The sequence below is a fragment of the Myotis daubentonii genome, chromosome 5, assembly GCF_963259705.1.
Source record: "Myotis daubentonii chromosome 5, mMyoDau2.1, whole genome shotgun sequence".
Classification (NCBI taxonomy): domain Eukaryota; kingdom Metazoa; phylum Chordata; class Mammalia; order Chiroptera; family Vespertilionidae; genus Myotis; species Myotis daubentonii.
Window position 1 is genome coordinate 106110283 of NC_081844.1, and position 18033 is coordinate 106128315.

At 59.0% G+C, this 18033-nt stretch overlaps 1 protein-coding gene across 2 annotated transcripts in view; it reads right to left on the minus strand.

Annotated features, from left to right (window-relative positions):
- The window catches only part of STK10 (serine/threonine kinase 10), a 79550-nt gene that overhangs the window by 56124 nt on the left and 5393 nt on the right, over nucleotides 1-18033 (minus strand). For both annotated transcript variants that reach the window (XM_059699188.1, XM_059699187.1), the window contains exon 2: nucleotides 2667-2831. In XM_059699188.1, the coding sequence (XP_059555171.1) occupies nucleotides 2667-2831 (165 nt within the window). The remainder of the gene's footprint in view (nucleotides 1-2666; nucleotides 2832-18033) is intronic.

Here is an 18033-nt window from a genome sequence, read left to right on the forward strand (position 1 = left end):
CAAAGATTTCTGATGGAAATTTAGCTCCTGCATTGAGATGTGCTGTTAGTGTAAAATACACACTGGATTTGAAGATTTAGAATCAAAAATTTTTAAAAAGTAAATTATTTCATTAATAATTTTTACATGCCAATGACATTTTTGTGTACTGGGTTAAGTAAATTATATTACTGAAATTAATTTCATCTGTTTAGTTTTGCTCTTTTTAAGGTGGCCATTAGAAAATGTATAATTACATATGTGGCTCTCGCATTATCTTTCTACGGGGTGACACTGGTCTAGAATAATTTGGGGTCCGTCCCCCCCAGCCCTTGTACCATTTGATATTCCAAAGCAGAAGTGGTCCCAAGAAACCACTGGAAGGATTCTGCTAAGATTACAAATCCTGGAAGAAAATGAGTTAATCCTTGGGGCGGCGAGTGAGCCCCGCCCACCCAGCGGGAAAGTCTGTCCTGGATGCCATGGCTGGGGAGGGGAGGGGGCCCAGGACGCTCGGGCCACAGTCCGTCCCTCTCCTTAGCTTTCTCTTCCTTCGCTTCTCCCTCGGGAGAACTCCTATGCATCCTTCAAGATCCAGTCCAAATGACCCTTCCGCTGAGGGCTTTCCTGACCCACTGAGGGTCCCACACCCCTGGGCTTCTGGCCGCGTCCATTCTTACCACTTCCTCATCAGTCTCAATGCTTTTACTCTTGCTCCCTCCAACGCGATTTCTCTCCAAAACACACAGTACGTGTCTCTCCCCTGGGAAAACTGCCACTGGGTCCCCATCCCTGACACAGTAGCTCTCAAACTTAAGCACCAGAGTCACTGAGAAGGCGCCTTGAACCGCAGGAGCTGGGCCCCACCCAGAGGGCCTGACTCAGCTGGCTGGGCTGGGCCTGATACTTGGTATCTCTACCAAGGCCCCAGGTGGGGCTGCTGGTCCCGGCTGCACTCTGAGAACAGACAGAAGGTCCTGCACAACACAGCCTCCAACTACTCCACTGCCCTCGCCTTCCACCACGTGCGGCCGAACCCTAACCCACCCATCATCCAAACAGCTCATCCTTCCCCGCCTCCACACCACTGCCCTGCTGTCCTTTCTGCCTGAAACCCTTTGTCCCTGTCGATCCACCCAGTTCTAGGGCCACCTCCTCGATTTCATGTCTGAAACCCACGTCCCCGAAATGAGAAGGCGGCACCTTTCAAGGTTTACAAAGCAGCAGAATGTAGGCCATGGGGCGGCTACCAGGCGGGAGGGTAGGAAACGGGTGGGCGGCGACAGCAGCAGCCCGGGATGAGCAAACACCCGCCTAAAGTGACGACTTGTATCTACTCAGACAACCTCAGACAGCCACAGCCTCGTGACAAAATGTGCTTTCTCTCCACCTGGGTTTCCGGCTCTGCCCCTTCCCAGCAGCGTGGCCTTGGGGGCCGGAGGCCCTGAGCCTCTTTGTGTCTCATTTTCCTGTGAGATGCGGAGGACAGCCCCACAGCACGCACAAGAGATGACACAACGCAAGTGAGACTCACACAAGGGCTCGCACACAGTGTGCCCTCGATACACGCTGGCCGTTCTTGTGTTATCTTTGGCCCTGAGAACGCAGTGAACTTGGTGCCCAGCCACAATCGGCAATGGGCACAGACACAGAAAAGACGTTTTCCTTAATGGGTACATGATCCGCAGTCCTGGCAAGCCTGTATGGATGGACCGCAGGACGAATGGACAGGTCAGTGGATGGGAAAACAGCTCTATTATCGAACGTGGCTCTGGGAGGCCGGCGTGGCGACAGACACTTAAAATCTTTAAAAACCTTCTAAAGACGTTCTCAGGCAACAACACAGAAACCCAGAGACGTCCATCAGAGTTGTTTACAACCCAAACCATAACAAGGAAGTGCCTACATACCCATCAGCAGAGAACAGCAGTCAGAAGATGGGTTCTACAGAACACAACACGGAGATGCAGGAATTTCCCTACTCTACTGACACGAAAGTCTTCTTAATACAGCTTACATAAAAGGTAAAAGGTTAAAAAAAAAAGTAACAGGTATGGTACAAATTTGCTTTTTTAAAAAAAAACAAAACTGTGGAAATGGGAGTGTGTATATGCAAAAAAAATCAAAACACATTCCAAGCATTATCAGTGGTTATCTCTAGTATAAAAATGTGGATGGTATTAACCTTTTCTTCTCTTTTGCTTTTCTACATACTCTCATTTTTTTCTGATGATCATATATATATCATAGTTGACTCGTTTTTTGATTTTAGAGAGAGAGAAGGAAAGGGGGGGAGAGAGAGAGAGAGAGAAACATTGATGTGAGAGAGGCATATCAACCAGCTGCCTCCTACACATACCCTGACCGGGGCCAGGGATCAATCTGCAACCCCAGGTACATGCCCTTGACCAAGAATCAAACCTGAGACCCTTCAGGTTGGGGGGGGGAGGGTGACGCGCAACGCTCTAACCACTGAGCAACACTGGCCAGGGCTATAGTTCCTTCTGGCTCTGAGCCACTGTTGCCACCCTGAAAAGTGGGGAGGCTGTGCAGAAAGGGGGGGCCGGGGATCCAGGCCCCCCTACTTCCCTTCTCCTTCACCTGGTCCTTGCCCTCCAGGCAGACGCTGAAAAAACGCTGAGGCCCTCAGGACCGGGCCACGCGGGCGAGGGGCGGCGGCGGCTTACCCACAGCATGCCGTCGTAGTAGTAGGCCCCCAGGAGCTTCACGATGTAGGGGTGGTCGCAGGTGGCCAGGATCTCAATCTCCACAATGTAGTCCTCCAGCTCCTCCTCGCTCTTGGTCTCGATGACTTTGGCGGCGGCCAGGGCACCCGTCTCCTTGTTCTTGGCCTGCAGAGCAGAGACACAGAGGGTGAGCGAGGCATGCCCGGCGGGAACGGACCCCTGGCCACCGGCTCCGAGGCCGCGTGGCGTGGAAACAGAGGCCGGGTGCCCAGGGCGCACGGAGGGCTGTAGCGGGAGCGACGCAGACCTTGACCATGGCCAGGGCTCACGGCATGCGTGAGAAACGACGTTCTAAGCTTAATCATATTGTATTTTAAAAGCCCAACACATATGAGACCAATAAAAATACCAGATTGGCATCGCTCTGCAAATACCAACATGGAAGACTGGCGAGTGTTCAGGAAAAACGCCAAGCCACTGAATTCATGTGGTCAGATACTTTCATACAAAGAAAAAGGAGAACAAGACACTTTCATCAACGCTCACACGCATGTCAGTGCATGGGACGGTGCTGCCTGAGCTGGGGGGAGCAGCCCGGCGGGAGAGGCAGAGGGCTCTCGCTCTCTCTGGCCTGACAAACGCTGTGCAGCCCCATCCAATGGAAATGCCCACCTGCACACCTGGCTCCCCGAGGGCGACAACAGGCACGCACGTCACCTCCTGTGTTCCCCACAGTAACCAGCACCGCAGTGTCCCCGTTCCACAGACGGGCAAGTCGAGGCAGAGGCGGCATGGCTGGAGCCAGGTAGTGGCATCAGAATTTGAATCTGGGTCCTCGCTTCCAAGAGGCTGTGCACTTTCCCTGCCGGACGAGGGCTCCGGGTCAGCTGGAGAGAGACCCGCCCTCTCAGCCAGCAGGGAGACAGCGCACTTCTGGGGGTGGAGTGGGCACTGGGCGGGGGAGGGGGGGTGCTGAATCCCACCAGGGAGCCTTCTCAAAGGGGGTCGTGCCAATAGGCAAATCTTACACTCGTCTGTAAATTTATTCTCCGTTTAGGTACGTGTTTCTGTTCACTGAGCTGCAAAATCCACATTTATCACGGACCCACTGTGCGTGGGCCTTGGTCTACACTGCCACACGGGCTCATGCATTATCGCCTCAGAGCCCTACGGTGCGGGTGCTGTTCCCCCCCCCCACCCCCGTGTGTACAGGCGGCGGCCACCTGGTGACAAAGCCGGGCCTGGCCTGCCGGCCGGCCTGCTCCTGGGTCTGCGGCCACCGTGTTCCTCCGTCACAGAGTCTACGAGACCTCCCCACCTGGCCAGGCGCCCAGCTCAGGGGTCAGCATTTCATGTGGGGCCATTCCCCGGGCTCAGTCCCAGTCCTACATTCACCCCCCTGCGCGCTCGGCCGACCTGGGTGGCGTCCTCGCCCCTGATTCAGATTTTGAAAACTTGTTCAGAACACCTTAAACCCCCATCAATTAAGCAGTTAGATTCCCCCCATCTCTCTCCCTTAATTATGTACCCGCCCTTCCATCTCTTTCCGATTTTCTCCTTCCTAATGCTGCGACCCTTCAATACAGCTCCTCATGTTGTGGTGCCCCCCAATTTCATCGTTACAAATTGAACATAATTACAGCATAGTGATTAATCACAAAAACAATATGTAATTATATATGTGTTTTCCGATGGTCTTCGGCGACCCCTGTGAAAGGGTTGTTCGACCCCCAAAGGGGTCGCGACCCACAGGTTGAGAACCGCTGCTCCAGAGCACCATAGAAACATCCCTCCACAACGTTCAAAGTCCTCTCGGGACCCAGAAGAGCATCAGCCACGGCTCCTTCTCAGAGAGGAAGGCGGAGGGCTCGCGGGGACCCAGAGGGCGGCACGGGGCTGAGCTGGGCAAAGGCCACCCATCGCCTTTCACTCCCGAGGGCTGGCGGGAGGGGGACGCCGCCTGCCACCTTTCTCTGGGTTTCCTTACAAGGGACGTGTTCTCCTGGGGGTGGGGGAGGCCCAGGCAGGGTCCGTTTTCCAGGATGGCACAAAACCCGCTCACCCGCCACCCCGAAAGGCAGCGCTTGGCCACAGGGCCGGCAGGGCTGCCGTGTCCACACAGGCGGACCGCGCTGCCCAGCACCTGGCTCAGACTCCAGAGGCCGGCGCCTGCCAAGAAGGGTGAGCAGCAGCCATGGCACACAGCGACTGGGCCAAAATGAACGTCTTTTGAAGCCTGGCTGAGGCCGCGATCCATCACCCGAGGCCACCGAGGCCGGAACCGAGGCTGATGGTGAAAACAGCGACCTCTGTGCGCTCTCACCAGGCGCCGGGGCCGGCCTGACTCGGACTCTGGCCTCCTCGGCCAGCGCTCGGAGACAAGCACCAGCATTCCCAACGGACAGGTGGGCAGCTGTGACTCAGAGACGCACAGAGGTTTGCCTGAGGTCACACAGCCCGTGGGAGGTGACGGCTGGGCCCAAACACAGGCTGCCTGAGCTCTGAATCACTTCCCAACAGGCCCTGCTTGGCGTGAGCCCAGTTCCCGCTCCGGCTCCGTTTGCTAAAGATAAATGACAACCACGGCCAATAGCAAGTTGGCAGCTGGGGACCACCACGCTGCCAGGACGCGGCTGCCCACAGGCCATTAGGGCAGGTGCGAGCCATCTGGCCGAGGCTCAGAGAGGTACCGGCCCGCCCAGGATGGACCTGATGCAGAGCCCCCACCCCCACCCCGGGTGCCCTCTGCACCAGGCTGCCGCGCTCACTCGTTCCCTATTCCTTCTCTCAGCCATTATTTCCTGAGCCCGTGCTAGTGTGAGGCGCTTAGCTAGTGAACAAGGCAGTGTCTGCCTGACGGGCCTGTGGGTCAGAGTCACGGCCCTCCCATCACAGGACTCACGCTTCCCGGATTTTTCTGCAGCAGAGCTAACCCGCCCACATTCCCATTCCCCGAGATGCAATGGAGGCAAGAAGGGAATTCCGCCCCTATCTCCGGAAGTGGGTGGCTGACGCAGCCAATCAGCACACAGGGACTGGCTCAGGGACGGGGAGGTGATCGAGTCAGCCAATGAACCGCAACCTGGAACCACTGCTGAGATGGCCTGCTGCTGGGCCAGCCCGGCCCCTGGGAATGAAGCTAGCTGAGCCTAGAACTGAAGCCGGAGCCCAGGGAGGACACTGAGCCCTCCCATTCGTTTCCACACCAAGGGGGTACTATTAAGAGCTAACCTGTAAGAACACTGATGCCCAGAGAGGTCAAGTCACCTGCCCGAGGTCACACAGGGCTGGGAGCTGAAGTCAGGCCGGTGTGGCTGCGAAGCCCATATTCCTGACTGCTTTGTCCTCTCTGGACCTCGGTTTTCCTCTCTGCACAGGGTGGGGCAGTGATGCCCTGGGCCTCTGTGGTCTGATGTGAGGGCATTGTGGAGACTGGGTGGGCCTGGGGAAGCTAAGGGTGGTCCCAGGGGGCAGGGCGCCCGTGGGAGGGGACAGGCATAAAGAACAAGTGCTGTCTGTGCCCTCTGACGTCCGTCTCTCCCACCGGCGGAGGCAGGGCTGGGGTCCAGGGAAGGATGGGGGAGCTCGCACCCAGCCCTCACTGCGGGCCAGCAGTGACGAACGCCTCAGCCCACACCCTCGAGAGCACACACAGTGGCCGCTTGTGTTTTCTGGCCCAGGCACCTCGGTGGGAACAATCCTCCCCCTTGTGCTGCTCGGGGGCCCAGCCTGGAGGAGGTGGGGACAGCCCTGCCTGCGGGTAGCCCTGCCCCACCCAAGGGGCCCAGCCAGCCAGGGCTGGAGGCTTCCTGAAAGTCAACCGCAGTGGCAGGCAGGCGGTAGGGGACAGACCAGGGCCTCCCTTTCCCACCCCTCCCCTCCCCTCCCCTCCCCTCCCCTCCCCTCCAGGCTGATCTCTGTGTCCCCTGCCTCCTCCCCCAAGGAAAGAGCTGAGACCACAGAACTCAGGGATCAGAAAGAACACTGGGTACACTCCTAAGTCCCAACTCCCCACCCCCACTCTGCAGATGAGGAAACAGAGTCCACAAAGGTGAACGCAGGGGCCAGGGTCCAAGCTGTGGGAGCGTCTTATCTGCAGGACAGAACACCACCTGCCCCAGCAGTTACAGAGCACACGGGGCCAGGAGCCCGCAGGGCGGATCCCGGGGGCACTTCAGTCCTGGGAGCCGGTGGAGGCGCCCCGAGATGAGTCCAAAGAAAGCAGCAGGGGAACTGGGCAGCGTCCATCCCCCTCAGTGACTCACAACTCCAGGTTCCTCTCCCTCGCTCTCGGTGCAAGGGATTCCTGAGGGGCTGAGCTCACCTGGCCCAGGTGCACGGCCCAGGCCCAACCACTGAGTCTGGACCCTCTGTCCCCGCCCATGGTTCGGACGTGCCATGTGACCCAACGCAGGCAAGCAAGCTTGTTGTACCTGTCGGTTCTTTGGTTTGTCTGGGGGTCTTGGGGGGTTTTGCTAAAGTTATCAGGAAAGAGGCTTTCTCTTTCCTGGGTTGCTACAGTATTAGGATGAAGGCCGGAGGGCCGTGCAGCCCATCCGGCCACTCCTTCAGAGACCCTGCCTGAAGACGAGGCCAAGACAGGGAAGCGGGGCCCACCCGTGGACGAGGGCCGATGCCGAGAGCCTGCAAACACCTGGAGCCAGCTGTTCCTGAAGGCTGCTCTGCCCTCAGACTTTTCAGTTATGAGAGTCAATCAGCTCCTTTCTGGACTTGGATCGCCGTCCACCAAAACGGAAACGAGCCCCCCATCTTTGGCGGCGTTCTGCAAATATCTACAAAAGTGCTCCTCTAGGGAAGCTGAGGGCAGCTTCTGCACAGAAGGTGTGACAAGGGCACCTCCCCTCCCACGTGCACTGTGACCTGCGAAGGGCCCTTCCCTGGGACCTCTCAGAGGGGCCGAGGGAAAACCCAGGACGCTCACTAACGGGCCACAAAAGAACCTTCCTCCCAGAACGTGGGGATCATCTTACACGTATTAGGTCGATAATGTAAGGAACAGCGACAACCTCCCGTGCTCTGCGGGAGTGTCAACAGATTATCGCCTACAGACAGAAATAGCACGAGGTCGCAAGAGCCTTGGAAATACCCGTGAGGCCTATTCTTATCTGGCCCTCATTCCTGGTCAGTTCAGGCCAGGACATGATTGCAAAAAAGGGCAACAAAAGAATCGTACCAGGGCCATGTTCACGCTAGTCCACAATGATGGCCAAAAAGTGGAAATGACCTTTATGCTCAACTGTACGACAATGGCGGGATTGACCTGGTGGGCGATGAAGCAACCCCTTAAAATGATCAATAGGAAGATGACACAGGAATGAGGAAAAATAACTTAGCCATGATAATAAGTCAACAAAGCAGGGTAATAAAACTATGGCTGCGTGACAACTCTGAGAAAGCCGCCTGCGTCTGCGGACAGGGACGAGCCGAAAACACAGCATCAGGAACGCGAGTGTTTTTAGGAGTTGGCTTTACCCAGCGCCATCTGGCCGTTAGCCACAGGGGTCCCCGTGAGGACTGGGCTGGTGCCCAGAAAGTGGCCACTTCACCCTGACCTTGTCTGTCCCCTCAGGAAGCCACTTGGGCCGGGCTGTCCAGTAGGTAGCTCCAGGCCACACTGTGGCCGAGTAAATTACCTGAAATGAAAATCGGAGTCCTCGGGTTGCATTAGCCGCACTTCAAGTGCTGAGTGCGCATGAGTGGTTGGTGGCGACCACACGGAATAGAGCAGGCACAGAACCCTCCCTCCTGCGACGCTCTGGGAGGCAGCTCTGCACCTGCCAGAAAACGCCTTCTCACAGGTACGGGGGCGTCTGGCACCCGCTCCTGTGCCCCAGCCCCAACCACAGGGCTTTCTTGTCCAGGGGGAAGCAAAGACTGGGGACAGAGAGGAGGCGGCGGCTCAGGCGGGTTCACTTGCAGGGACGTCTCCTAGCAACCCCGTGTGAGGGACGGCTCCCAGCTGACCGCCAGCCATGCGGCCTGGGCGTGTGGGTCGGGGCCAGAGAATGGAGCAGTCGGGGCTAAAGGTTTCCGCTTTCCCGTCCTCTTGACTCCGGGCGGCTGTGCCAGGCATGTGTCCAATGCGGGTCAGGCCGCTGGAACCGGGGAGGGAGGGGCTTGGTCTGGGCCCCCAGATATACAGAGGTGGTGTCCTCGCGCCGGGACAATTGCGGGAAAGGCTTGGACTCTACGAAGGAAGGAGGAAATCTGGCCGCAGAGGGAACCGGGTCACGGCAGACCGACACAGATCCAAGCAGCGCAGAGCCGGGGCGGGCGGCCATGTGGCCGCGGTTCAGATCCCCGGTTCCCAGAGCGCCCCGGCTGGCGGGCGAGGCGGGCACAGAGGGGGGCCGCGTGTGCACCACAGCACGGCCTCCCCGGGGCGGGAGTCCTTGTGGGCCAAGGAGCAGAAGGCCTGCCAGGCCCCCTGTGGCCTCTGGGGCAGAATGAGGGGCACCCTACCATTACCCAGCTCCACCCATGGTGTGCAGAGGCACCGCCCGCCAGCTCCTCCTCCTGAAGAGAAACCGAGGCAGGGCAGAGAAGGCGGCTGGGCCCAGGTCCCACAGCTGAAAAGCGGCTGCCGGAACTCGAACTCAGGTCTGGCTCTCTGGCCAGTGCTCCTTCCCCTCCGCAGCCCATGAGACCGAGCATCCCAGGGGTCCCCTGCCCACCATAGGCTGCATGCGCCTGCCCTCCCTCCCCAGCTCTCCCCCCACTGCCTTCCACCAGGAACACTGGCTTCCCGCGGCTCCCAGCTGCCGACATGAGAAAGCCCAAGCTCCCTGGCCTGCGCTCACAGCCTGACGCCCTGCCCACCTCTACTTTTCCGGGTTTCCACGCCCCTCGCCCCACCGTGACCCCTCCGCCGCTCCACGTGTGCCCTCCTGCACCCTCCTTCCCGCCTTTCCTTATGCTCCCTCCCCACCTGGACTGCTTCCCCCACACCTGTGCTTAACACCCCCCCCCAAGTCTAACTCACAGAGCCCACCCAGGAGATGGTCCCAGACTCCTCCCGCTCCACCCCCACCGGAACTTGCTCACACTTCATTAGGCTTCACACCTTTATCGCAGACCACCTGGGGCTACGGTCTTTGAGTTCGAATTTTCTCTCTGACCTGGCTGTGAGCTCAGAAAAGCTAAGCCCATGTCCGATTCACTTTAGGCTACCCCACCAGCCTGGCACTGAGCCCGTGGGTAGAGGGGGGCATGGGAAGGGGGTCCGGGGTGAGGTGGGAGAATGGGTGGGCGGGCAGGCAGATGGGTAAGCAGGTGGGTGGATGAGCAGGTGGGAGGTGGACACACAGGTGGGTGGATGAGTGAACTGGTGTTTGTACCTCCTTGCAAACAGAGAAGTGAGGCCCTCCACATAAGACGAGAAAGAAAAGTGACAAGAAGTGTATTGTCCCCTCGGCGCGTCCCTAGCTGCTGGCTGGTTTTGGAAGATGGGCCCTCTTTATCTCGGAGAAGCCGAAGGCTTTGACGGGGCCAGGACACACACAGTTAACAGCCCGGCCCAGTGACAGAAACCACCCGATCAATAACCCCAGGGCCAAGTTTCAGCTCCGAAAGACAAACGACAAACGAGAAGGCTGCCTTTCAGAAAAAGCGACACTTAAGGATGACAAAGATTACGGAGCACAAAAGCAGAGGAGTGACAGGGCTTCCAAAGACGGGTATTTAATACTCCCCGCCCCCCCCCCCTCCAGGAGAAGCCTGGCCAGCCAGCGTGCCCAGCGGGGACATGCCAGCCTCAGACCCCTTCGGGGACGGCAACTAAAAAAGAAAACCCAAGCAGGACTGGCCCCAAAGATATCGCGTCCCGGCCTTGGCCGAAAACCCAGACAACCTGTCCAACTGGCCGGGGATGTGGGAGCCTGCAGATCTCAGCTCTTCCACAGCGATGAGGAACCCAAGCCTGCGTATCGCTGATAAAGGAGGTGAGAGCGAGCTCCACCTGCCCAAGGCCCCCTCCAGCCAGAGGAAGGCGCTGAGTCATCGTGCAGGAGGGCGGCCTGGGGTCCGGGGCAAAGAGGAGGAAGCACCCCATCCAGGCATCCTCTGCTCCCCGCACCATCCAGGCACCCCTGGGCCTCACCCCAGTCCTCACCACCCCTGGGGCAGGGATCTCGGCAGCCCTGAATGCAGACCGTCCTGACCTCAGGGATTACGGTGGCTCACGTGTTTCCCATCAGCAGTACTTTTTGTCCTGCTTTTTATTGTTCTATGAAACAACATGTCCTCATTAAGAGAGCCTGCAAAATAGAATGGGACAAACAGAAAAACCACCCAGAGTCCTTGGAGCATGCTGGAGGATGGATGGGTGGGAGGACGTGGAGAGACAGATGGACAGGTGGGGATGGGGGGATGGGGGATGGGTGTGTGGGAGGACGGTGGAGAGACAGATGGACAGGTGGGGATGGGGGGATGGGGGATGGATGGGTGGGAGGACGGTGGAGAGACAGATGGACAGATGGACAGGTGGGAATGGGTGGATAGGGGGATGGATGTGTGGGAGGACGGTGGAGAGACAGATGGATAGGTGGGGATGGGGGGATGGGGGATGGATGTGTGGGAGGACGGTGGAGAGACAGATGGATAGGTGGGGATGGGGGAATGGGGGATGGATGTGTGGGAGGACGGTGGAGAGACAGATGGACAGGTGGGGATGGGGGGATGGGGGATGGATGGGTGGGAGGACGTGGAGAGACAGATGGACAGGTGGGGATGGGGGGATGGGGGATGGATGTGTGGGAGGACGGTGGAGAGACAGATGGACAGGTGGGGATGGGGGGATGGGGGATGGGTGTGTGGGAGGACGGTGGAGAGACAGATGGACAGGTGGGAATGGGTGGATGGGGGGATAGATGTGTGGAAGGACCATGGATAGACAGATGGATAGTGGGATGATGGGTAGGTAGATGCTCCCAATATTCCTCCTGCGGACGTACCCAAACCTGTACAGCAACCCCGCCCTACGCGTCCCAGCTGTCTGACCCCAGGGGACCTCCGTCACCTCTCAGGCCCTGACTTTCCTCCCTTGTACGATGAAGACACAAGCAGTTGCTGCGTCGAGGGCTGGTGCAAAACCTCGCTGAGTGAACCTGTGAAAGCTGCCAGAACGGGGCTGGGCCGGGGTGAGCGCCCCACCATCGCTCGCTCACTCTCGTCCTCTCCAAACGCTATAAAATGGGGTTCCCTGGTTCACACCGACTTGTCTTCCTTTTACTTAGCAGCTGCTGCAAAGCACCTCACAGCACCGCCTGCCGCAGCTGCGGGCCCTGCCCCCGAATGGCGGGTCCACCCCGGAGCTCACCAGGCCCCACCGTCGGGCCCCGGCACTGGTCACGTGGCTCTGCGTCCAGAAGCCTGGACCGTGAGTGGCCTGTGCCAGGCGGCTCTCCAAACGGCTGGCCACAGGGGCGGGTCCCCTCTCCCTGGGCCCCAGCTGGCACGGCGTGAGGCAGATGTGACGCTGGGCTCGGCCAGTTCCCCGCCTCCCAGCTGTGTGTCCGCAGGCACTGGCCTCCGAGGATCCCAGGTGGAAAGACACCTGTGTCTGGCCCTGGCCCGGAGGCTCAGGTGGTTGCAGTGCCGCCTCAATATGCCAAGGTTGCGGGTTCGATCCCCAGTCAGGACACACACAAGGAGCAGCCAGTGGGCGCATGGACAGGTGGAGCAACGGGTCAATGCTTCCCTCTCTCTCTCTAAAGTCAATTTAAAAAAATAAAACTTGAAAGACACGGGTGCCCCGCTTGTGGGAGCTGCTGTGTTACCCCACTTTGCAGAGGAGGACACCGGGGCCCCTCTAGAAGGGGGGCGTCACGTGACCAAGGCCATGTGGCAGAGACCGTGGCCGAGCTGGGCCCCGTGGGACAAGAGCAGCACCCAGCCCAGGTGGCGCCTGTGGGCGGCGTGGGCGCTTCGGGGACCAGCTGGGGGCACCGTGCTGGCCACGGCGGACGGGCCCGCACAGACCAGGGTGGCACAGGCCCACGCCCCTCAGTAACGGAGGCACACCTCCCCCAGGGACGGGTTTCCTGTCACCTCCAAGGGGGGGTGGGTAGTGGGGTGCCGAGGAAGGGGGAGGCGTGAAAGAGCTCGGGCTCCCTGCGTGGCTCCTGGGCCCCCCCGGGGGCCAGTCAGCGGCGGGAGGCGTCCTGGGCCAACGGGGCACCTGCCAGCCCTGCCGGGTCACGCTCAGCGGGTCAAAGCCGCTCTCACGGGCGAAGGTAAGGGCGAGGGGAGCGAGGCCCCCAGCTGTCTCCCTCCAGGGCACGGCCACCCCCAGTGGCTCGGCTACCCCCGGACTGGCCGCCCACGGGCGGGCACAGAGCTGGGACTGCCCTCCCCAGGCTGCATCACGGGCACCCGAACACAGCTGATCAGTCACGTCCCCTTGGCCTCCCGCTGTGCCGGGCACCGTCCCGGCCGCCTACAGGCCTCAGTCTTTACATTCTCTGATGAAAATGCTGAGGCTTTTTGTTTTGTTTGTTGTTTGTTTTTTTGTTAATCCTCCCCCAGCATATTTTTCCATTGGTGTTTAGAGAGAGTGGAAGGAAGGGAAGGAAGGAGGGGAGGGGGGAGAGAGAGAAAAAGAACTACCCGTGTGAGAGAGGTGCGTCCACCGGCTGCCTCCTGCACGCACCCTGATGGGTGCCGGGGACTGAACCGACAACCAGGTGCGTGGCCTTGCCCAGGAATCGAATCCGAGACTCAGGGGTGCCAGGGCCGGCGCTCTCACCACTGAGCAATCAGCCAGGGCAGGAAAACACTGCCTTGCTCTTCATTTTACAGCTAAAGATACTGACGCTCAGAGAAGTGAGGTGACTTCCCCAAGGCCACACAGGAAGAAGGCGGTGAAGCCAGGGCGGAGCTCAGAACTGACTCCAGGGCCTGCGCCCGCCCGTAACTGCGGCACCGGGCACGGGAGGGAGCCGGGCCTGGCATCTGCTCAGTCATCCTTCTACTCATTCAGCAGAAACCACCAGGAGCAGGCCCCTCATTCACAAAAGATGGGAAGCTGGTAACTCCCGCCCGGGGGACCTAGCCTGCACAGAGGAAAGAAAATAAACAAGACACACAGGAAAACCCAGGGGGACAGGCGCTCTGAAGGAAATCGGCCGGAGCTGCCCCGTGGCCAGCAAAGGGTCAGGACGGGCCTCTCTGGGGAGGGGATGTGGGGGGGGAGGGGATGTGTGGGCTGGGCCCCAGCTGTGCAGAGTCACCGGAAGGAAGAGAGTGGCAGGTAGAAGACAGGCAGAAAGGGGTGGGGCTTCCTTGACTCCCCCTCCCCCTCCTCCCCCTCCCCCTCCCCCTCCTCCCCCACCAGACAGAGGCTGGTTAGCGTTAACTCTGCAGTCACCAGCACAGTGGTTAACCCTCCAGTCCCTGGGAGAGCCTGTGAGTAAGAAATAGGAAAGCTATGGAGGAAGGAGGAGGAACGTGTAGCAAAGGGGAAAGCAGAGAGAAAGGAGAAGAGAAAGACAAGAGGGAGGAAGTGGAAGGTGAGGGCAGTGAGGGATGGAGAAGGGGTGGGAAGGGGAGGCAGGAGGAGGCTGCGTGGGTCTGCTCCTCCCTGCCCTGCGGGCACACCCAGGAGTGCTCAGCACCTAGAGGCTGTGGCACCAGCAGCCCCACACCCCCCAGGGCCCCGGGAGCACCCAGGCCCCCACCCGGGCGCCCGCCCCTCCCTCGGCCACTTCCTCTGCCAGCCTGCACTGTCACCACTTCCTCCGCCTGAGGGGCCACCCTCGCCACCAGGGGCTCGGCCTGTGAGCTGCAGCGAGCGGCCTGGCAGGAAGGGCGCAATCCTGGGCACAGAAGCACCAACACCGAGCCGCAGGGGGCGCCACACGAAGCGACCTGGACCCTCTCCTCACACTAAGCCCTTCGTATTCCCTCCATTCGGTTTTTCTTTTCTTATTAAGAGAGAGAGAGAGAGAGAGAGAGAGAGAGAGAGAGAGAGAGAGAGAGAGATATGTCCATTTGCTGTTCCACTTATGTGTGTATTCCTTGGTTGGTTCTTGTATGTGCCCAGACCGGGGATCGAACCTGCAGCCTTGGTGTATGGGGACGATGCTCCAACCAGCTGAGCTGCCCGGGCAGGGCTTTCCCTCCATTCTGTCCCTAGGAAAGGCCCGGGCTCCTGGCTACAGAGATCTGGCTCACATCCGAGCCTCGCCACAGAACAGCTGTGTGACCTCTGCGAGTCACAGTCCCTCTCTGGGCTCTGCTCCACCAGGCGTGAAGTGAGGATACTAACCCCTACCTTTCCTGGGGCTGGAAGTTAAATGATGAACAGATAAGAATGGAGCAAAAATGCCCTAGCCAGTTTGGCTCAGTGGATAGAGCATCGGCCTGCGGACTGAAAGGTCCCAGGTTCGATTCCGGTCAAGGGCATGTACCTCGGTTGCGGGCACATCCCCAGGACGAGGTGTGCAGGAGGCAGTTGATCGATGTTTCTCTCTTATCGATGTTTCTAACTCTCTATCCCTCTCCCTTCCTCTCTGTAAAAAATCAATAAAATATATTAAAAAAAAGAAGAATGGAGCAAAAGTCAATGGCCTATTCCTTTACTATCTCGTTCACCTTGGAACCCACAGTGCCTGGCACACAGTAGGTGCTCAACTAATAATTCTAATGACTAACACTTAGATGAGCTTTTCCAACGTCGTGGGCCAAAGTGGTTTACCTAGGTTACTAGGTAAACAACCTGATGAGCAGTACCATCCCTAAAGCCACTCTGCAGCTAAGGAAACTGAGGCACCGGTAAGTCATTTTCTCAGGATCACATGACCCACAATCCCACCCTGACCAATGTGAGCTTCCCTTCCCGTCTCACCTTCTCTGCTCTCTTCCCTCCCCTGTGTATCACGCCTAGCTCTCTAGAATCTTCCATGCCTCCCACCCACGTACCACTTCTCTCGGGCGGTGGCCTTCCATCAGTCACTTCCCCTCCCTGGGCCCTGACTCGGCCCCAACCACAGCTGTGGCCTTTCCTCCCACAGCTGTCCGCCCGGCCACCAGGACGGCCGCTCTGACCCAGCCCGCACTCATCAATGCCTGAGCAGCCAGGAAACCTGGCATCCTCCAATGATCTGGGCAAGCCCCTCCTCCCTCTGGTGATCACCCAAAGAGAGCTCCTCTCCAACACCACTGGGGAGGGAGGGGACCTGGTCAGGCCTGGGGCTTGGGGCAGGCAGGCCATTAGCAGAGCTTAAAACTATGACATCGAAATGCCTGGCTTGGCATTCACGGCTCTCTTGACTTGGCCTCAAACACTCTTGTAGATCTGGCCCCGCCTGGCCAGCCCCCCAGGCCAAGCCCAGCCTCCACACCGCGGGGCTCCAGGAGGCAGCAGAAATGTGTAGAGTGGGCCTGGGGGCGCACACAGGTGGCGGTGACCAGGAGACACCAGATCTGCACTGCCCGGGACAGTAGCCACATGTGCCTTCTGAGCCCCTGAAAAGTGGCTTGTCCAGACCAAGATGTGTGATAACAGCAAAACACATTCGGATTTCAAAGACTCGCTACAAAACAAGAATATTAAGTATTCCTGGCATTCCATATCGGTTACATACTAAAATGATACTATTTCAGACATCCCTAGCTAACCTCAGCACACATTGAAATTCATCTCTCCTGTTTCTTTCCTGGTTGGAATGAGGCTACAGAAAACCGCTAACTGCATGTGTGTGAGGCTCGTGTTCCGTTTCGCTGGACAGTTCCGGCCCGGAAGGCGGCTCCTCAGTCCCGGCAGATGCAGCCGCGGCCACGCGGGCCGGCGGTACCGGCTGATCTGGCCTCTCCCCGGAAGACAGAAATCTGGGCCTGTACGTGGAATCCCCTGATGTCAAAATGCTGGCAGTCACTGCGAACCTGGCTCCGCCACCTGGGAGCCACCCAAACCCGTCACAGGTCATTCCAGGCTCAAGGGCCACCCACTGGCAACCTCAGGCCTCACTGTCCATCTCTGTCTCTCTCCTGGCCCAGGCTTCCTTCCCTCCAGCTCTGTCACCAGCCACCAGCCCTGCCAAGTGGAAGGAAGCCTCCCTGCTCACGCAAGCCCTGTCTCTGTCCGACACACCCCTCATCCCAGCCGACTTTGACCTTCCTCTGTCCTCCCTGGTGGTGCTGAGAGCAGCAGGGGGGGCCGATGGCCCATGCAGAGCACCTCTGAGCACCTCCTATAGCCATCTCTACCCTCTTGGTGTGAGTTGCTGGGTTAATTCTCACAGCATCTCAGTGGGGTGAGCAGCAGTCTCGCCCCCACTGTACACACCAGGACCCTGAGGCTCAGAAACAAGCCATTCGCCTGACATCACGCAGAGCTGCTGAGCGGGACAGCGGGGATTCGAACCCTGGTCTGTCTGGTGGTCACAGGCCTGAGTCCGATCATACACCCAGGGATCAAAACGCAGGCGAGCAAGCACTTTCTGCTGAACTGAACGGAGGCACACTCATTTGTATGAGGCAGTGGTGCTGGACGGGTGCGATTCTGCTCCCCAGGGGACACGTGGCCACGTCTGGAGACATTCCTGGCTGTCACAGGGAGAGGTGGAGGGCGAGGGGGTGCTGGCACTGGCGGTACTTCTAGTGGGTAGAGGGAGGGATGCTGCTAATGTCCTACGTTGCACAGGGTTAAGGTCAGGGTCAGGGTCAGCGTTAGGGTTACTTGCCCCAAACAGTGCCAAGGTGGGGAAGGCCTGGTATAAGGAACTAGCTACAAACATCAGTCTTTGTGCCTCCCTGCCTCCCTACCCCCCCACCCCCCCACCCCCCCATCCCCACCCCCCAACCCCGTTAGCAGTAACTGGCGGGACCTTCTCCCCGTGATACCAAGCGCATCAACAGTCCTAAAGGCCTTCCTTTCCTGCCCACTTCCTGGTGCGGGTCAGGTGCCCCTGTACCACCTCCTCAGCTCCGCTCAGCCCTCCCTCATCCTCCCAAGTCTCACCTCCATTTAGTCAAGAGACTGAGGCTCAGAGGGGAGGCCACCTGCTTGGGTTGAAACCCCGATCTGACTAAGCCCCAGACTTCTTCCCTTAACTCCCCCGCTGGGCCTGGGGGAGCCCCTCCAGGGCTGTTTTCTGGGGCCCATCTCTCTCTGGCCCAGGTTCCCTAGGGATCCCCCCTCAGCCCAGGGAACCTCAGCAGCCGGGCGCCCTGGTGAGCATGTGGCTGGGACTCCGGGGAGCAGTTTCACTCACTCCACCCTGGCGGCTCCGGAGCAGCCAGAGAAAGTCTGGGGCAGCCAGTGCCCGAGCAGCCTCTTGGCGCCCAAGCCCAGCCCCCGGCAGGAGACATCCCCAGGAAGCTCAGGCCACCTTGGTCTCAGGCCCGA